This window comes from Trachypithecus francoisi, unplaced genomic scaffold, assembly GCF_009764315.1.
Source record: "Trachypithecus francoisi isolate TF-2019V2 unplaced genomic scaffold, Tfra_2.0 Lachesis_group16, whole genome shotgun sequence".
Classification (NCBI taxonomy): Eukaryota; Metazoa; Chordata; class Mammalia; order Primates; family Cercopithecidae; genus Trachypithecus; species Trachypithecus francoisi.
In genome coordinates, this window is record NW_022681461.1 from 1,687,246 (window position 1) to 1,709,027 (window position 21,782).

The 21,782-nt window shown below is 45.5% G+C and overlaps 1 protein-coding gene across 1 annotated transcript in view; it reads right to left on the bottom strand.

Moving 5' to 3' along the window:
- The window catches only part of ZNF367 (zinc finger protein 367), a 33,619-nt gene extending 12,045 nt beyond the window's left edge, over positions 1 to 21,574 (bottom strand). Inside the window, exons 1-2 of the mRNA XM_033236655.1 lie at positions 20,725 to 21,574; positions 1,037 to 1,187 (exon numbers count right to left, since the gene is read on the bottom strand). Of these exons, the coding sequence (XP_033092546.1) occupies positions 1,037 to 1,187; positions 20,725 to 21,141 (568 nt within the window). The 5' untranslated portion in view covers positions 21,142 to 21,574. The remainder of the gene's footprint in view (positions 1 to 1,036; positions 1,188 to 20,724) is intronic.
- Between the last annotated feature and the right edge of the window lie 208 nt (positions 21,575 to 21,782).

Genomic DNA, 21,782 nt, shown 5'->3' on the forward strand with positions numbered 1-21,782 from the left:
TACCCACATTTCAAGTGCTCAGGAGTCACAGTAGCTGCTGCATAGGGCGGTGTCACTCTAGCCTTAAAGGTATGAGAGACTGATTGTAAGCCAGCAGTAGTTGGATTTTTGGCACCTCAGTTTCCTCACCTGCAAACTATTAGATGAACTATAAAATTCCTTCCTTTGGGGCCAACTTTATAGCGAGAACAAAGGCCCTCTACACTTTTTTGTTTTTGGCTCTCTAAATGATATTTAAAATGCAAATATAATTTCCATATGCAAATACAGATATACCATAATCTTGGGATAGCTGCCTACCATAGTTCACCACAGATTTAATGCTTAGGTCAAATGTACTGATAGCACACTGAGGACTCTAAAAATTATATTAAAAACTTGACAATTACTGTTTTTGGCATACAGATGAATTTTAACAATTATATAGATAAATGTATATCAAGTAAAATTCAGGCAGGTAGGGGGTAAAACTAAATTTGCCAATAACATGACTATGACATCTAGGTTAATTACCATGGTAACTTTAGAAATCACACGTAACCAGTATTCATAAAACCACTATTCTCCACCAAAAAGAAACTGACTATACTGCCTTTTTAAAAAACTTCACAACTAATAGTGTTAATGTAAGAAAATATAAGGCAACTAAAAAGGTAATTTATTACTCAGTATCAAATGAGCTTTCTGTTAAGTGTTACTTCTGGCTGGGCGCGGTGGCTCACACCCAGCACTTTGAGAGGCTGAGGCAGGCAGATCACAAGGTCAAGAGTTCGAGACTAGCTTGACCAACATGGTGAAATCCTGTCTCTAGTAAAAATACAAAAATTAGCCAGGCATGGTGGTGCGTACCCGTAATCCCAGCTACTCACTCAGGAGGCTGAGGCGGGAGAATCACTTGAACCCAGGAGGCGGAGCTTGCAGTGAGCCAAGATGGTGCCACTGCTCTCCAGCTTGGGAGACAGGGCGAGACTCTGTCTCAAAAAAAAAAAAAAAAAAAAGTGTTACTTCTGGCAGTCTATAAAATTTGCTCAACTACCTGTATGAGTCCTTTTGTGAGCCTGGAGCGATTTCTCCCGTGGAAACACCCTATTACAGATGTTACAGCGGATTCTACTGGATGAATGCTCTCCTTCATTTATTAAATCACGGACAGTATCTGCTCTGGGCCTACCACGTCGGATTCCATCCTGTTGATAATTTTTATAAACATTAATACAATTTCGTTAACTCTACTTATTAAAGCAACATAGCGTAATATAACTTTTAAAAATCTTTCTTGGGAGCTGGACGCAGAAGCCCACACTTAATAGTCCCAGCTATTTAGGAGGCTGAGGTAGGAGGATCGCTTGAGGCCAGGGTTCAAAGCAACATAGCACAAAATATTTTCGTTTTGTCTCTAAAAACAAAGCAAAAGTCTTTCTTTTTTTTTTATTTTTATTTTTTATTTTTTATTTTATTTTTTTTTTTGAGACGGAGTCTCGCTCTGTCGCCCGGGCTGGAGTGCAGTGGCCGGATCTCAGCTCACTGCAAGCTCCGCCTCCCGGGTTCACGCCATTCTCCTGCCTCAGTCTCCCGAGTAGCTGGGACTACAGGCGCCGCCACCTCGCCCGGCTAGTTTTTTGTATTTTTAGTAGAGACGGGGTTTCACCGTGTTAGCCAGGATGGTCTCGATCTCCTGACCTCGTGATCCGCCCGCCTCGGCCTCCCAAAGTGCTGGGATTACAGGCTTGAGCCACCGCGCCCGGCCGCAAAAGTCTTTCTTAAGGGACATCAGTAAAAATGGTGAAGCAGGTAACTCCAACAGCCCATCCCATTCACAGATGACTGAAAAATCAAGCAAAAACTGTCAGAATCGGCTTTGTCACAAACCAGAAAATACATTTACAGCAACTCAGCAAATTGAATCAATAAGAAAGCGAGTTGCAACAGTGGAAAGGCTTTGCAGCATGTTGACCTGCCCTCTCTCTTTCCCTTCCCCAGAGGCAGTCTTGAAGACAGCAGCCTGCGTTCTCAGTCTGGGAACTACTTCCTCAGTCCCTGCTTCCGGAGGGAGAAATTCTGAAAGAACTGCGCTTGCCTGTTTTGAGCTTGCGGGTTACCTGAAGGACTGATATAAGGTGTTGGTCTTTGTTTTCCCTAACTTGGAACAGGGCAGAGAGGTGTCTCCTCAGAGGGTATTGCTCAAAAACCTTGTAAGGCAAATAACAATCTGCAGCCACCTTGGGCAAAAGATTTCAGTTGAGGCAAACAGACACACCAACAGCCTGAGAGGAAAAGCTGGGAGAAAGTTTCTTTTAGAAATCACGGCATTCAACAATGTCCACTTATACTAAGGTTAGGAATTTAGCGAGTCACGCATATATGCCCAGGGCAGGAAACATGCTCAGAAAAGATCTGAAAAGACCCTCTAGCTGAACTTTAGGCTCAGCACAAGCAGGAAATGAGGCTAGAGTAGAGTTGTAAACAGCAGGGCTAAGCAATGACAGTGTTCCCCAACACAGGCACTCTGCAGAGACTGGAAGAAGGTGGTTGTCCTCCTTTCTTTCTACTCTTTTTTAGGGGATGGTGGGGGGAGGCTCTAGGTATTCAAAAAAGTCTGGCAAAATACTAGTGGTGGCTCAGCCTGTAATCCCAGTGACTCAGGTGGGAGGATCACTTGAGCAAAGGAGTGCAAGGCTACAGTGAGTTATGATACTCCTGCACTATAGCCTGAGCAACAGAGTGAGACCCCATCTCTAAAAACCAAAAAACAAAGCACCAGGCGTGGTGGTTTACACCTGCAATCCCAGCACTTTGGGAGGCTGAGGCCAATGGATCACCTGAGGTTAAGAGTTCAAGAGCAGCCTGGCTAACATGGTGAAACCCCGCCTCTACTAAAAATACAAAAATTAGCCGGGTGTGGTGGCACACACCTGTAGTCCCAGCTACTCAGGAGGCTGAGGCAGGAGAATTGCTTGAACCCGAGAGGCAGAGGTTGCAGTGAGCTGAGATCACGCCACTGCACCCCGGCCTAGATGACAGAGCGAGACTCCATCTCAAAAAAACAAAAAGCAAACAAAAACAAACAAACAAAAAAGCATCAGCTGAACACAGGCTAAGAAAGAGACCTTAGAGAACAAACACAACAAAGAACACAGAATTTAGAAAGAGTTTAGAATAGTCACTAAACAACTACAACTCACAGCAAACAACAAAAACTCAGAAGGAAGGGTGTGATTTCCGGAGTCACCACATTATAATATTCAAAACATCCAGTTTTCAACAAAATGTTACAAAGCATGCAAAGAAATAAAAGCAGTATGGTACATACACAGGAGAAATTAACAAAGAGACTGAGAAGAAGAATAGACATTGGATTTACTAGACAAAGATTTTAAATCAACTGTCTTAAATATGTTCAATGAGCTAATGGAAACGGCAGACAAAGAATAACAAGAAGCCTGGGTAACATAGCAAGACCCCCTCTCTACAAGAAATAAAAATAAATTAGCCAGGCATGGTGGCACTTCTTCCAGGCTACTTGGGAGGCTGAGGTGGGAGAATTACTTGAGCCTGCAAGGTCAAGTCTGTGAGACCCATGATTACAATACTGCTCTCCAGCCTGGGCAATAGAGCGAGACCCTGTCTCAAAAAAAAAAGAAAAAAGAAAAAGGAAAAAGAATGATAAGAAACCAGGAGAACAATGTCTCAACAAACAGAAAACCAACAAAGAGACAGAAATTATAAAAAAGAATCAAACAGATATTCTGGAGCTGAAAAGTACAATAACTAAAACAAAACAAAAAAGCATCAGCTGAACACAGGCTAAGAAAGAGACCTTAGAGAACAAACACAACAAAGAACACAGAATTTAGAAAGAGTTTAGAATAGTCACTAAACAACTACAACTCACAGCAAACAACAAAAACTCAGAAGGAAGGGTGTGATTTCCGGAGTCACCACATTATAATATTCAAAACATCCAGTTTTCAACAAAATGTTACAAAGCATGCAAAGAAATAAAAGCAGTATGGTACATACACAGGAGAAATTAACAAAGAGACTGAGAAGAAGAATAGACATTGGATTTACTAGACAAAGATTTTAAATCAACTGTCTTAAATATGTTCAATGAGCTAATGGAAACGGCAGACAAAGAATAACAAGAAGCCTGGGTAACATAGCAAGACCCCCTCTCTACAAGAAATAAAAATAAATTAGCCAGGCATGGTGGCACTTCTTCCAGGCTACTTGGGAGGCTGAGGTGGGAGAATTACTTGAGCCTGCAAGGTCAAGTCTGTGAGACCCATGATTACAATACTGCTCTCCAGCCTGGGCAATAGAGCGAGACCCTGTCTCAAAAAAAAAAGAAAAAAGAAAAAGGAAAAAGAATGATAAGAAACCAGGAGAACAATGTCTCAACAAACAGAAAACCAACAAAGAGACAGAAATTATAAAAAAGAATCAAACAGATATTCTGGAGCTGAAAAGTACAATAACTAAAACAAAACAAAAAAACGTCACTAGAGAATTTCAATGACAGATTTGAACTGACAGAACAATCAGCCAACTTGAAGATAGGTCAGTTGAATTTATCCGGTCTGAAGAACAGAAAGAAAAAAGAATGAAGGGAAATCAACAGAGTCTAAGATGCCTATGGAACACCATCAAGCATGCCAGCATACATATAACTGGAGTCGTAGAGGCAAGAGAGAAAAGGGAAGAACGTTTGAAGAAATAATGATGGAAAACTTCCCAAATTTGATAAGACACAAATCTAAACATCCAAGAAGCTCGATACGCTTCAAGAAAAATAAAGAGATCCACACCAAGACATGTTGTAATCAAACAGTCAAATGACAAAAAGAATCTTTAAGCAGCAAGAAAGCAGTGACGTGGATAAGCACCGTGGCTCAAGCCTGCAACCCCAACACTTTGGGAGGCCAAGGCAGAAGGATCACTTGAATCCAGGAGTTTGAGACCAGCCTGGGAAACACGAGGAGACCTTATCTCTACAAAAAATTTAAAAATCATCCGAGTGTGGTGGTACACACCTGTGGTCCCAGCTACTCAGGAGGCTGAGGAAGGAGGATCAGCTTAGCCTGGGAGGTCAAGGCTGCAGTGAGCCATGATCACACCACTGGACTTCAGTCTGGGGACAAAACAAGACCGGGTCTCAAAAGGAAAAGAAAGTGGTTCATCATGTAAAACGGGTACTTGATAAGATTAACAGCTGACTGGGAGGCCAAGGTGGGCAGATAACGATGTCAGGAGCTTGAGACCAGCCTGACCAACATAGCGAAACTCTGCCTCTACTAAAAATACAAAAATTAGCCAGGTATGGTGGCACATGCCTGTAATCCCAGCTACTCAGGAGGCTGAGGCAGGAGAATCATTCCTGGGACGTGGAGGTTGCAGTGAGCCAAGATCACGCCCCTGCACTCCAGCCTGGGAGACAGTGTGAAACGCAGTCTCAAAAAAAAAAAAAAAATTAAAGTTAGCGAGGTGCAGTGGTGTGTGCCTATAGTCCCAGCTACTCAGGAGGCTGAGGCAAGAGGATCACTTGAGCCCAGGAGGTCAAGAATATAGTGAGCTATGATCACACCACTGCACTCCAGCCTGGGCAACAGAGCAAGACCCTATCTCTTTAAAAAAAAAAAAAAAAAAAAAGGCCGGGCGCGGTGGCTCAAGCCTGTAATCCCAGCACTTTGGGAGGCCGAGACGGGCGGATCACGAGGTCAGGAGATCGAGACCATCCTGGCTAACACGGGGAAACCCCGTCTCTACTAAAAAATACAAAAAAAACTAGCCGGGCGAGGTGGCGGGTGCCTGTAGTCCCAGCTACTCAGGAGGCTGAGGCAGGAGAATGGCGTGAACCCGGGAGGCGGAGCTTGCAGTGAGCTGAGATCCGGCCACTGCACTCCAGCCTGGGCGACAGAGCGAGACTCCGTCTCAAAAAAAAAAAGGATGGGCGCGGCACTCACGCTGTAATTCCAGCACTTTGGGAGGCTGAGGTGTGCAGGTCACGCGGTCAAGAGATCAAGACCATCCTGGCCAACATGGTGAAACCCCAACTCTACTAAAAATACAAAAATTATCTGGGGGTGGTGGCGCGCACCTATAGTCCCAGCTGCTCAGAAGGCTGAGGCAAGAGAATCGTTTGAACCCAGGAGGCGGCAGTTGCAGTGAGCCGAGATCACACCACTGCACTCCAGCCTGGTGAGAGAGCTAGACTCCATCTCCAAAAAAAAAAGGAAGAAAGGAAGAAAGAAAAGAAGAAAGAACAGTGAACGGCCAGAAAACCACATAACATTTAGAAATACATATACACCTAAGAACAGAGCCCCCTGCAAAAGGTGACAGAATTAAAAGAAGAAATAGTTCAAAAACAGCTAGAGTCTTAGATACCCTACTTCCTTTATTTCTTTTATTTATTTATTTATTTATTTTGAGACAGGGTCTCACTCTTGTTGCCCAGGCTGGAGTACAGAGGTGCAGTCTCAGCTCACTGCAACCTCCACCTCCCGGGTTCAAGCGACTCTCCTGCCTCAGCCTCCCAAGTAGCTGGGATTACAAGTGCCCACCACCACGTATGGCAAATTTTTTGTTTGTTTGTTTTTTGTTTTGTATTTTTAGTAGAGACAGGATTTCACCATGTTGGCCAGACTGGTCTTGAACTCCTGGCCTCAAGTGATCGCCCACCTCGGCCTCCCAGATTGCTGGGGTTACAGGCGTGAGCCCCTGTGCCCAGTTAATACCCTACTTTCAATAATAAATACGACAACTAGTCAGAAGATCCACAAAGATATTCTCCAACATAGACCATATGTTAGACCACAAAAAAGTCTCAATAAATTTTAAAAGACTGAAAGCATTCCAAGTATCTTCTCTGACCACATGGAATGAAACTTCACAGAAGGAAAACAGGAACAAATATATAGAAATTAAACAGCACACTTTTTTTTTTTTTTGGGACGGAGTCTTGCTCTGTTGCCCAGGCTGGAGTGCAGTGGCACAAGCTTGGCTCATTGCAACCTCCGCCTCCCGAGTTCCAGTGATTCTCCTGCCTCAGCCTCCTGAGCAGCTGGGACTACAGGTGCCCACCACCACACCCAGATAATTTTTGTATTTTTAGTAGAGACAGGGTTTCACCATGTTGGCCAGGCTGGTCTCGAACTCCTGACCTCGTGATCCACCCACCTTGGCCTCCCAGAGTGCTAGGATTACAGGCGTGAGCCCCCACGCCCAGCCCAACACACTCTTAAATAGCCAATGGGTCAAAGAAGAAATCACGAGGGAAAAAAGAAAATACCTTGACACAAATAATACCAAAAACACAACATACCAAACTTACTAGGATACAATTCAGGAATTAGATGACTTAAAATTGGTAAGATGGCAATGCTATCCAAAGCAATCTTATAGCCACAATGCAATCTCTATTAAAATTCCAGGGTTTTTTTGTTTTTTGTTTTTTGCAGAAATAGAAAAGGCTATCCTCAAGTTCATAAGGAATTTTAATAAGAGGCTCCTAATAGCTAAAACGATCTTGAAAAAGAGAACAAAACAGGAGGACTCATACTTCCCAATTTCAAAACATACTAAGCACTGGCAATTAAGACAGTGTGGTAATGGCATAAGGAAAGACATATAGACCAATGAAATAAAATTTGGAGTACAGAAACCAGCCTATCATGAAAGGCCAACTGATTTTCAACAAAGGACCCAAGAACGTTCACAGAGAAAGAACAGCTTCTTTACCAAATGGCTCTGGGGTGACTGGATTTCCATATACAAAAGGATAAAGTTAGACCCTTACCTTACACTATAGACAAAAACTAACCCAAAATGTACCACAGAGCTAAACGGAAGAACTGGAACTCGAGAGCTCTTAGCTGGACATGGGAGCCCACGCCTGTAATCCCAGCACTTCGGGAGGCCGAGGCGGGTGGATTGTTTCAGCCCCAAAGTTTGAGACCAGCCTGGGCAACTTGGTGAAATCTCATCTCTACCAAAATCACAGAAAGTCAGCCGAGCAGGGCGGCGCGTGCCTGGAGTCCCAGCTACTCAGGAGGCAGAGGTTGCAGTGAGCCAAGATCACGCCACTGCATTCCAGCCTGGGCAACAGAGTGAGACCCTGTCTCAAAAAAAACAAAAACAAAACCAAAAAAGATTGTAATGTTCTTAAAAGAAAACATAGGGAAGGGCCGGGCGCGGTGGCTCAAGCCTGTAATCCCAGCACTTTGGGAGGCCAAGACGGGCGGATCATGAGGTCAGAAGATTGAGACCATCCTGGCTAACACGGTGAAACCCCGTCTCTACTAAAAAATACAAAAAACTAGCCGGGCGAGGTGGCGGGCACCTGTAGTCCCAGCTACTCGGGAGGCTGAGGCAGGAGAATGGCGTAAACCCGGGAGGCGGAGCTTGCAGTGAGCTGAGATCTGGCCACTGCACTCCAGCCCGGGCGACAGAGCGAGACTCCGTCTCAAAAAAAAAAAAAAAAAAAAAACATAGGGATGAATCTTCATGTCTTTATATTTTTTAATGGATTCTTAGATATGGCACCAAGAGCTAAGCAATAAAATAAATTGGACTGAATCAAAATGTAAAACTTTTGTACATCAAAGGACATTATGAAGAAAATGAAAGGCCAACATACAGAATGGGAGATATTTATTTGCAAACCATACATCTGATAAGGGCCTAGTATCAAGGATATAAAAAGACCTCTTAGAACTCAACAACACCAAAAAACACAAAAAACTCAATTAAAAAATAGGCAAATGACTTGAAGAGACATTTCTCCAAAACAGTTATATGGCCAACAAATGCAGTTATATGGCCAGCAAATACATAAAAAGATGCTCAAAATCAGCCAGGCGCAGTGGCTCACACCTGTAATCCTGGCACGTTGGGAGGCCAAGGTGGGTGGATCACCTGAGGTCAGGAGTTCAAGACCAGCCTGCCAACATGGTGAAACCCCGTCTCTATTAAAAATACAAAAATTAGTTGGGCATGATGGTGAGTGTCTGTAATCCCAGCTACTCGGGAAGCTGAGGAGGGAGAATCGCTTGAACCCTGGAGGTTGCAGTGAGCTGAGATCACGCCACCGCACTCCAGCCTGGACAACTGACCAAAAACTGTCTCAAAAAAAAAAACAAAACCTCAAAATTATTCATCATTTAGGAAAATGCTAATTGAAATCACAATGAGATACTACTTCGCACCAACTAGGTTATACTATACTGAGAGAAAAAAGGAAAACAAGTAGGAAATAGTTTTTTCTAAAACATGTAGAGAAATTGGAACCATCACATACTACTGATGAGAATGTAAAATGGCTCAGCCACTGTGGAAAAGTTTGATAGTTTTGTATCGATATCATATATATACACACACATACACAATGGAATATGTATATACATATAATGAAATTATTCAGCCATGAAAATAATGTGTGCTACAAAGTGGATGAACCTAAAAAACAGTATGCTAAAAAAAGAAGCCAAACACAAAAGACAACATATTATATGATTTCATTTAATGAAATATCCAGAATAGGTTAAATCCACAGAGACAGAAAGTAGGTTGTTCGTTTCCAAGGTCTGCATGTAGTAGGGAACAGGGAATCATGGCCTAATAGATCAAGTTTTCTTTAGAGGTGATAAAAATGTTTTGGAACTTGTACAACACTGTGAATGCACTAAATGTCACTAGATTGTGCACTTTTAAATGATTAATGTTATGTAATTTCACATTGATTAAAAACCTAAGGAAATCTGAATATGCTATGGGCTTCAGCTAATACTAGCGCATCAATACTGGTTCATTAATTTTTAACAAATGTACCACACTACTGTAAGATGTTAATGGGAAAGCTGGGTATGCGGTTTATGGGAACTCTCCGTGCTATCGTCACAGCTTTTCTATACAGCTAAAACTAATATAAAATAAACATTTACTTGAAAGAAACTTTGTTTCCCAGTTAAGTGAACTTTCACACATACAAGTTACATGAAAAGAAATCATAAAAAGATCATATACAACTACATCTAAAATGAAGATGCTTTTAGGGCTTTCAATATCAAAACTCAAAGCCTTCCAAAAGCTTAAACATCAGCCTGAAACCTTGAAGGATAGTAATAAGCTACAGCAAAATTCCCTTCCATCAAATTTTCACATTGAAAGAAAAGTTCAATCCCTACATAGATGAGTTATCTTCTAGGATAAATCATGTTTTAAGAAAATCCTTAGATATTAAAATCTGTATTCAGCACAACTTAATGACCTGATTTCAGTCTTATACCATGAATATTCAAATTAGTTGTACACTTACTACTTTTATTCTAAAAGTCTACAGAAAGTTTTCAAAAGATTTAATGAAGTCTTTACCTATTTTTCCTTTAGTCATACAGGCAGTATACTAAACAGGAACACCTAAAAATTATTAATAACTGAAGAAATACGTTTTATGTTGGTAGTATAAATTCTCATTAGCCATTACAGTTAACTTTTTTAATGATTAAGAACATGGGGGTCAGGCACAGTGGCTCACATCTGTAATCCCAGCACTCTAGGAGTCTGAGGTGACAGGGTCGCTTGAGGCCGGAAGTTAGAGACCAACCTGGGCAACACAGCAAGACCCCATCTCTATTATTAATAAATAACTAATTAATTAAAAAAAAACAGAATGTGGGAAGGCTACATATCCAAAAGAAATGAAAACAGGATCTCAAAGAGATATTTGGACATCTGTGTTCACTGCAGCATTATTCACAATCAACAGCAACCCAAATGTCCACCTACTGATGAATGGATAAATAGTGCTATATACAGTTTGGCCTAAGCTAACTGACTCAGTGTGTTAGTAACAATGGAGTATTGCTCAGCCTTCAGAAAGATGGAAATCCTGCCATATGCCATAACATGGATGCACTTTTAGGAAATTATGCTAAGTAAAACAAGCCAGTGACAAAAAGGCAAATACTGCATAATTTCACCTATATGAGGTATCTGAGGTCATCAAACTCATAGAAGAGTGGTGGTTGCCAGGGACTAGGGAGAGGGGGGAAAGGCGAGTTCAGTGAGTATAGAGTTTGTTTAAGATGAATAAATTCTAGGGACTTGTTGCACAACCATTTATATATCGTTAACACTACTGTACTGTATACTTAAAAATGGTTAAGGTAGTAAATATTACGGGGTTTTGGCCACAATTTTTAAAATACGAGAAGGCACTGTGGCAGATATTATTGCAAAAACATTCCCTGCCCCTTTCACTGTGGGTCCAGAGTGCAACTTAGCCATGACTTGCTTTGGCCAATAAAAGGCGAAAATAGCGTGTGTAGTTTGGATGTTTGTTCCCTCCGAATCTCATATTGAAATTTGATTCCCGGTATTGGAGGCGGAGGCCTAGTGGGAAGTGTGTGGGTCATAAGGACAGATCCCTCATGAACATCCAGATGCTGTCCCCGCTCATATTCTTACCCTGAGATCTGACTGTTAAAAAGAGCCTGGCACGGCCGGGCGCGGTGGCTCAAGCCTGTAATCCCAGCACTTTGGGAGGCCGAGACGGGCGGATCACGAGGTCAGGAGATCGAGACCATCCTGGCTAATACGGTGAAATCCTGTCTCTACTTAAAAATACAAAAAAAAAAAAAAACTAGCCGGGCGACGAGGCGGGCGCCTGTAGTCCCAGCTACTCGGGAGGCTGAGGCAGGAGAATGGCGTAAACCCGGGAGGCGGAGCTTGCAGTGAGCTGAGATCCGGCCACTGCACTCCAGCCTGGGTGGCAGAGCGAGACTCCGTCTCAAAAAAAAAAAAAAAGAGCCTGGCACTTCCTCCCCTCCCTCTTGTTGCCCCTCTCACCATGTGAAACCTGCTCCCCTTCAACTTCTGCCATGATTTGAAGCTCCCTAAGGTCCCTCGCCAGAAGCAGATTCCGGTGCCAAGCTTCTGGTACAGCCTGCAGAACTATAAGCCAAATACACCTATTTTTCTCAAAAATCACCCAGCTTCAGGTATTCTTTTATAGCAATGTAAAATGGACTAATACAACATGTGGTTCTACCATCTCTGTTTTCTCTCTGCTTTGAGACCCATCTGTCCCAGCTTGGAGGGATTCCTTCAGGATCCTAGAATGAACAGAATGTGGAGCACACCGGTGGTCAACCCTCCCAGGACATATAACATGAGCCATGTTGAGGCTGAGATTGCCATCTTGAAGTTGCATTCTGCAGCCTGCTTTTTAGCCTAAGCTAACTGACTTAGTGTGTTAGTAACAAATATCTGTTGATGAAACAAAAAGCTCATCAACCTTACTTAATTCCTCAAGAAATTCCCATGTATTAATGAAGCAGGAATTAGCAAGATCCTGAATGGACCATGACTTATCATTAAAGTACAAATTAACAAACCAACTCGTGGCCATTATTGGTGATCAACAAATTCATCTTCACTCCTGGGCTGTGATCCTCAGTAGCCACATTTAGCTCAAGTCTTGCTTGCTAAAATTATTAACCCAGAGTCAGACACAAGGAGCTACACAGGAGTGAAATGTTTATTGCCATCATTTATTAAGCCACAATAGTTTCATGGATTATTGCTGGTTATGGTCATATCATGAATAATTGTTTTAATAAGTACAAAATAAATATAAAAGAATATAGCATCTGTGATCAATAAAAATAGCAGCTGATTCTGTTAAGAAAGAAATAGGACATGAAATCAGGTCAATTAAAAACCACAGGCCTGGCCGGGTGCAGTGGCTCACGCCTGTAATCCCAGCACTTTGGGAGGCTGAGTTGGGCAGATCATGAAGTCAGAAGATCGAGACCATCCTGGCTAACACGGTGAAACCCCGTCTCTACTAAAAAATACAAAAAATTAGCCAGGCGTGGCGGCAGGCACCTGTATTCCCAGCTACTCCGGAGGCTGAGGCAGGAGAATGGCGTGAACCCAAGAGGCGGAGCTTGCAGTGAACTAAGATCGCCACTGCACTCCAGCCTAGGCGACAGAGCGAGACTCCGTCTCAAAAACAAAACAAAACAAAAAAACACCCACAGTGGTTTATGCCTGTAATCCCAACACTTGGGTAGGCCAAGGCAGGCGGATCACAGGGTCAAGAGATCGAGACCACCCTGGCCAACATGGTGAGACCCCGTATCTACTAAGAATACAAAAAAATTTAGCTGGGCGTGGTGGTACACACCTGTAGTCCCAGCTACTCGGGAGGCTGAGGCAGAAGAATTGCTCGAACCCGGGAGACAGAGGTTGCAGTGAGCCGAGATTGCGCCACTGTACTTCAGCCGGGCGACAGAGCAAGTCTCTGTCTTAAAACAAAACAAAACAAAAAAACCGTAGTGGCTGGCCACAGTGGCTCACGCCTGTAATCCCAACACTTTTAAAAGCCCAAGGCAAGAGGATCACTTGAACTCAGAATTCAAGACCAGCCTGGACAACGTAGTGTGACTCCATCTCTACAAAAAAAACTTGCCAGGTGTGGTGGCATACACCTGTGGTCCCATACTCAGGAGGATGACTTGAACCTGGTAGGCCAAGGCTGCATTGTGCCACTGTACTCCAGCCTGGGCGACAGAATGAGACCTTCTCTCAAAAAAAAAAAAAAAAAAAAAACTTAGTGATACAAGTCTTCTGCCATAAAAGGATCCCTTTCCTAGTATTTTTAAATATGTAAGAAAGGCTGGGCACAGTGGCTCATGCCTGTAATCCCAACACTTGGTAATTTGCGGCAGGAGGATTGCTTGAGTCCAAGAGTTTGAGATCAGCCTGGACAACACAGCAAGACCCCCGTCTACAAAAAAAAAAAAGGCCAGGTGTGTTACACACCTGAAGTCCCAGCTACTCAGGAGGCTGAGGTGGGAGGATTGCTTGAGGCTGAGGTGGGAGGATCACTTGAAAGTGGGAGGTTCAAGGCTGCAGTAAGCCCTAACAGTGCTACTGTACGGTGACAGAGTGAGACTTTGTCTCCAAAACATAAAAAATAAATAAACAAATAAATATGCAAGAACATACTGCTGACTCTTGCAATTTGAAATAACTGGTTAGTTAACATCAAAAATGTAAGACTAACCATTACTATGAATAAGCATGTGTAACAGTGGGGAAACATTAAAAGTTAACTGTGTGGGCCAGGCGTGGTAGCTCACACCTGTATCCCAGCACTTTGGGAAGCCGAGGCAGGCAGATCACTTGAGGCCAGGAGTTTGACACTATCCTGGCCAACGTGGTGAAACCCCGTCTCTACTAAAAATCCAAAAACTGGCCGGGCGCAGTGGCTCATGCCTGTAATCCCAGCACTTTGGGAGGCCGAAGCGGGCAGATCACCTGAGGTCAGGAGTTCGAAACCAGCCTGGCCAACATGGTGAAACCCCATCTCTACTAAAAATATAAAAAGTATCCGGGCATGGTGATGCACACCTGTAGTCCTAGTTACTCAAAAGGCTGAGACTTGAGAATCGTTTGAACCCAGGAGGCGGAGGTTGCAGTGAGTGGAGATGCCACTGCACTCCAGCCTGGGTGACACATCAAGACTCCATCTCAAAAAAAAAAAAAAAAAAAAGTTAACCATATGGCTGCCTCCCAGCAACTCTAAGAGACTGTTTCTGCCACCAGCAACACATTTATATTTTCCAAATGAGAAAAATGGAGTGAGTGCTGAAATATACAGCATAATACAACATACTGGCCATATACAGGGAAGGGTTCACTGAGTGCATTCTTTTAGGTTTTTTGTTTTGGTTTTGTTTTTTGAGACGAAATCTTGCTCTGTCGCCCAGGCTAGAGTGCAGTGGCGTGATCTCAGCTCACTGCAACCTCTGCCTCCCGGGTTCATGCGATTCTCCTGCCTCAGCCTCCCGCGTAGCTGGGACTACAGGCATGCGCCACCATGCCCAGCTAATTAATGTAAGTGCATTCTTTTAGCTCAAAAAATAAGACGAAACAAATAATCATATAATGCCTTAAATAAATGAATAAAGACCATCTTTTAACAATATATGCTAAAATAAGCAATGTTACTTAAAGAGGACCCTCTTCCTTTTGGCCTTATCAATGAGAAAACCTTGTTTCCAGGCATCTTCGGACAATTAGAGTATTACACTCAGCAGCCAAGTGCACCTGTAGGCTAAGAAAAGATCTTGTCAAGACTGTTGACAATTCGCAAAATTATTAAATTGCCAAAAACTTTTGCACACCTTAGTAAATATAATTTTAAAAACAATCTCCATACCTCTAGAAGGTAGATTAGTGATTTTGAAAGTGCTTAGTCATGTGATAACTGAAAAAGCTAAAAGTCCTTGACACATTTTTTAAGTAGAATTCAAATAAAGAGCACAAGCACAACCTAGAAGGAAAACAAAAATAGGTCTCAGAGGGAGGTGTGTGAACCTTTTCACATTCAGATTTAGATGCAAACTTCCCATGACTTGCATACATGCTTCCTAACCCCACTTCCCATCGTGACCTATCTTCACAACTTCTCAAGTTTTAATTCCAGTTTATTGAATTGAGTGCACTCTTATAAAGCATCTTGACTGAGACATAGATAAGCTACACATAGTTTGTATTTCTTTTCTTTGTTTCTTTCTTTTTGGAGACAGAATCTCGCTTAGTTGCCCAGGCTGGAGTGCAGTGGCACAATCTCAGCTCATTGCAACTTCCACCTCCTGGGTTCATGTGATTCTCATGCCTCAGCCTCCTGAGTAGCTGGGACTATAGGCGTGCACCACCACGCCCGGCTAATTTTTTTGTATTTTTAGTAGAGACAGGGTTTTACCATGTTGGCCAGGCTGATCTCAAACTCCTGGCCTCAAGTGATCCATCCACCTTGGCCTCTCAAAGTGCTGAGATTACAGGCGTGAGCCAGCATGCCCGGCCAATAGTATGCATTTCTTATGTCTACTTATATCAGCTTAATATTTAAAAAACAAAAAATAAACCCCTGAAGTCCATTTACATGTGATAGTCCCAGGAGCAGTGTAGTATAGGTACTAAGAACAGGGACTCTGGAAGGTTCCAATCAGTTCTGCCACCTTACCATATGATCTTAACTAGACTTTGTCTTAGGGACTCTTATTTCTCATTTCTCATCAGGTAAACAGGATAAAATGAATTAAAGAATTCAAAATGCTCAACACAGAGGCCAGCAGTTTGCTGCTAACATTATGAAATGCTTACTCTGTGCCAGGCAATAAATAGTGTCTACTATGTTAACATGATGTTAGGTTTAACACAGTGCTCAAACATTACTATTCATAAATAGTATGAATTTATATATTATGTATAAAGTATTTAAAAATCAGCTATTGGAAACAGTATGTAGTCTAGGTTTTGAAGTGTTCAGGTGACACTGAAAGGGGAAGCAGGATAGGCAGCCGGTAGCTCCTGCAGGGTGTAGAGTATCTGAGAAGCCAGACCCCACCAGCCCCAGTGAAGAAGTAACTTAAAATGCAGTCTGAGTAGAGGGCACAGTGACAAGGTGGGGAGCCTTGGAACAACCTGTGGCCGAAGGCAGTTAGACCTGCTTTCTTCCCTCTCAGAATTCTACAATCCAGAAGAAGACAATATATAATTATATGCCAACAGTGCTAAGCAATTGTGTGATGAGCAGCCAAAATAAGCTGGTAGGTGTTCCCACAGGCGAGGAAGGCAGTGTTGGGCAGGAACAAACAAAAGGGTAAGAGAAAGCTGACGCGGTGTGCAGGACTCAGACGCTAATGCCTCCCCTGGGAGCAGTGGCAACGAATAGACAGTAAATGAACGCAAATGTTGTTCTCAAACCCACAGCTGTTAGTGCCTCTGTGGCATATTGGGAGCATGTTATTGGCACTGGCTACATTACAGACTTGTCTCCTGTCTTCCCCAAAAATGAGCAGACTCAGCACAATTCACCGATGATGCACATGGAGATAAAGAACTACAAATACTTTAAAGAAGCAAAACAGTAAAACGGGCTGGGACTCCCTATCTTTGTAGTTCAGTGTATTGACCACAAATCAAACTAGGCAACTTCCTTATTTTTTTCTTTTTCTTTCTTGCCCCCACAAAGCTTACTCTAGCAATATTTTTTTTTTTTTTTTGAGACGGAGTCTCACTCTGTCGCCCAGGCTGGAGTGCAGTGGCCGGATCTCAGCTCACTGCAAGCTCTGCCTCCCGGGTTCACACCATTCTCCTGCCTCAGCCTCCCGAGTAGCTGGGACTACAGGCGCCCACCACCACGCCCGGCTAATTTTTTGTATTTTTTAGTAGAGACGGGGTTTCACCGTGTTAGCTAGGTTGGTCTCGATCTCCTGACCTCGCGATCCACCCGTCTCGGCCTCCCAAAGTGCTGGGATTACAGGCTTGAGCCACCGCACCCGGCGCAACTTTCTCAAATAAAGGTACATTCCAGACCCTTCTCTCTCATGGTGGGAATGCTAAATAAATGAATTTTTTGAGCTGCATGTGGATTGCTTCATCAATAGAAAGACATATTCAAATCAATTTACCAAATAATTTATGAAAGTTACAACAGGAAAAACTACATGAGAAAGGAAAAAAGCAGAAATATAAAACAGGCTTTTCACTTTTACATGTTTTTTACAACTGTTGGTATACTTTACCTCGGAAAAGAGGGGTACAGCATGGAAATACAATTCAAACCTATGCATCTTGTTAGCAATTTTTTTTTTTTTGAGACGGAGTCTCACTGTAGCCAGGCTGGAGTGCAGTGGCACGATTGCTCACTGCAACCTCCGCCTCCAGGGTTGAAGCGATTCTCCTGCCTCAGTCTCCCGAGTAGCTGGGACTACAGGCGTGTGCCACCACACCCAGCTAATTTTGTATTTTTAGTAGAGACAGGGTTTCACCATGTTGGCCAGGATGGTCTTGCTCTCTTGACCTCGTGACCCGCCAGCCTTGGCCTCCCAAAGTGCTGGGATTACAGGCGTGAGCCTCTGTGCCCGGCCACTGTTAGCAACTTTTATAAAATGTCTGGGTAAGGATAAGTCTGTTTTAGGCCAAAAACAACATACATACAGATTTCATCTATATAACATTAATCTTCTTGGGTGATCCAGAACTAGATTAATCTGTAAGAATAAAACCATACAGGCAAAATCTTACACAAGAATTTATGAATGTATGCCTTTATATTGTTCAACTACATAATCTAATATAGCGTTTCTTTAAAAAGACTAAAACTTATAAATCGTTAACACAAAAATATCTAGGATATCCATCCATCTTTCTTTTTTAATGAGAGAGTCTCGCTCTGCCGCCCAGGCTGGAGAGCAGTGGCAGGATCTCGGCTCACTGCAAGCTCCGCCTCCCCGGTTCACGCCATTCTCCTGCCTCAGCCTCCCAAGTAGCTGGGACTACAGGCGCCAGCCACCAAGTCCGGCCAATTTTTTTTTTTTTTTGTATTTTTAGTGGAGACGGAATTTCACCATGTTAGCCGGGATGTTCTCGATCTCCTGACCTTGTGATCCGCCCGCGTCGGCCTCCCAAAGTGCTGGGATTACAGGCGTGAGCCAGCGCGCCCGCGGATACCCATTCATCTTACATTTCACTAGGGGCTACCTAGAGGCAGCCCAACAGCAACTGTAGCCTTCAGTAATACTCAGCAATGTTATCAACGCTTCTATCGTTAGTTTCTTCAATTTTTTTTTTTTGAGGCTGAGTCTCCCTCTGTCCCCCAGGCTGGAGTGCAATGACACGATCTCAGCTCACTGCAACCGCCGCCTCCCGAGTGCTAGCAATTCTCCTGCCTCAGCCTCCTGAGTAGCTGGGATTATGGGCGCCCGCCACCACGTCCAGCTAATTTTTGTATTTTCAGTAGAGACAGGGTTTCACCATGTTGGTCAGGCTGTTTCGAACTCCTGATCTCAGGTGATCCACCCACCTCAGCCTCCCAAGTGCTGGGATTACAGGCGTGAGCCACCACACCCGGCAAGTTTCTTCAATATTTTTTAAAGAGTTGAGGTCTTTGTCACTCAGGCTGAAGTGCAGAGGTGCTATCATGTCTCACTGTAGCCTCAAACTCCTGGCCTCAAGTGATCCTCCTGCCTCAGCCTCCCAAGTAGCTGAGACTATAGAGGTGCAGGCCGCCAGATGAGGTCTCACTATGTTGCCCAGGCTGGTCTTGAACTCCTGGTCTCAAGTGATTCCCCAGCCTCAGCCTCCCGAAGGGATTACAGGCACGAGCCACCTCACCAGGCTCGGTTTTGTTTTTTTTTTTTTTTTTTTTTTTTGAGACGGAGTCTCGCTCTGTCGCACAGGCTGGAGTGCGGTGGCCTGATCTCAGCTCCCTGCAAGCTCCGCCTCCCGGGTTCACGCCATTCTCCTGCCTCAGCCTCCTGAGTAGCTGGGACTACAGGCGCCCACCACCACGCCCAGCTAATTTTTTTGTAGAAACAGGGTTTCACCATGTTAGCCAGGATGGTCTCGATCTCCTGACCTCGTGATCCGCCCGCCTCGGCCTCCCAAAGTGCTGGGATTAGAGGCGTGAGCCACCGCGCCCGGCCCAGGTTCTGTTCTTTCAAATGTTTACTGAGGTGAAGTTTCAAGAGTTGAAGTGTGTAAAAACCTATAGTTTTATAACTTTATAGTTACTTCATAATAATGCCATATAAAATATATCAATTTCCTCAAAACCCAAACAATGTAGTTTCAACATCCTTGTGACTGCATGTAAAATGATCAAACTCATTTCAACTTATCCATTATGTGCTGGTACAGATGCTTATCCACTATGTGATTTACTCGTTATATCTCTTGCAAATTGCTTTATCTTATACAGCCACCTAACAAATGGAACCTGGATATTACCCTTCTGTCAGCACCATTTATTCATTACACAAATATATTTTGAGCACCTTTATTGAGCATTTACAGAATGTAAGGTATTAAACTCATATAGTCTTCCAGATAGAAATACTCCTGGCTCTCCTGGAGCTTACAGTCTGCAGAGTTCGGTATAAGTCAGCAGAAAGACACCCCAAACACATGCAGGACTAAGAGCCACAAAACCTCGACCTAGTTCCCGCTCTCCCACTACTGAGCTGTGCGATCGTTGGGAGGTCGCCTCACTAATCACTCTAAGCCTCAGCTGCCTGATCTGTAAAATGCAGGTTTGAACCAGTGGTCACAACCTTCCCAGCTTTAAGCATTCGGAGACTGCAAGCAAATTTCAGCGTCTCATTCCACTATGTGCTCTCAACACCTAGCAAGTAGTATGCTGGATAAATGAAAGGCAGTGAAGGCACAACTTCAGCCGCGGGACACGCCCAGAAGTCATTTCTTGCTCTTCGGCTGTCTGCAGGGCATCTTTGATCAGGGCCAGGGCGATCTGCAGTAATGGAGCAGACACTGCCCTCCCTTCCCTCTCGCACTCGGTGGAACTCAAGGCCCTCATCCGCCCTCCTTTCCTCTCGGAACCAGGGACTCGGCAGCCCGCCAGGAGGATGGCAGTGGCCGTTGACCCGGCCTCCCTAGCGACCCGGGCCGCGCTCCCGCCCACACTGCACCTGCCGCAAGGACTGTCTCCCGCGCCGCTCCCGCCTGTCACGTGACAGCCCCCCCCCCCCGGTCCGGGGCCGGTTTTTGGCGCGCGGCAGTGACGTCAGCATCCTGTCAGCCGCAGCCCCCGCCGCGGCCAGATCCACCTCGCATTTTCAACTCCGCCCCGCCCGCCGCGCCGTTAACCGGCCCCGGCTGCCCCGCGTCCCGCCCGCCCGCGCCGCTCACCTTGAGGTGGCCGCTGTCTGGGCTGCTCGCCTCCTCCTCGTCCTCACCTCCTGAGGCGGCGGCGGAGGCCGAGGCGGCGGGCGGGGGCGCGCCCCGGCCACGAAGCCCCGAGTGCTCCGCGGCCGCGGCGGCAGGCAGGGCGGCAGAGGCGGCGGCCCCCGCGGCCCCGGGGCTGAGCGTCACGTTGTGTGCGTTCTCGCCCCAGCGCCACGGGTACACCATGAAGTCGCTGAAGCCGGGGCTGGTGGGGATGAGCGGCGGCGGCGGCTCCGGCTCCCCTCCACCGCCGCACGTAGGCTTGATCGGGGTCGTCCTGATGACCGACACCAGCACCCGCTTCGGGGAGTCGTGGCAGAAGATGACGGGCGGCGGCGGCGGCGGGTTCTCCGCCATGGGCGCCTCCACGCCCCGGATCATCGCCCGGCCCGACCCGCAGCTCCGGCGGCCCCGGGCCGCTCTCCTGAGCACCGCTCTGCCCCCGCTCGCTCCGCTCCGAGTCGCCGGCTCAGTCCTGCCGGCTCATGGCAGACGGACGTTTCCCGGAATCCTGCGCAGCAGCCACCTAACGAGTGGAGCGGCCGGCACCGGCGGGCAGGGCTGGACCCCAGCCCCAGGGCAAGCGCCCCCTCCGCTCTTTGTACTCCGCAGCGCAGGCTGCAGCGGCGGGAAGCGGCGGGCGGCCCGGCCCTCGCGGTGACAGGAAAGCAGGACGCGCAGCGCTGAGCCCCCAAAAATAACAACCTGCCGCCGCGGTGCCTGCCCCGGCTTTTCCCGCGTTACATTTCGCGCCTGGGCGGAACCAGTCACCGCGAGGCCGCAGCCCGCTGGCCGCACCGGCGAGTGACAGGCGGCGGGAGCCAATGGCCAGGCCTGGCCTCCTTTCCAGCCGGCCGGGGCGGGGCCGGGTCTGCGCGCGGGTCCTTCCCACTTCGCCATTGGCCGCCGCTCTTGTATTTTTTTTCTGTCTCGAGGGCCAACAGCGTTCGAAACTCCAGCGGAGCGCGCGGCGCCGGCACTCGCCCGGACACACCCGCCTGCCGCCCCGCCCCGCTGTCCCT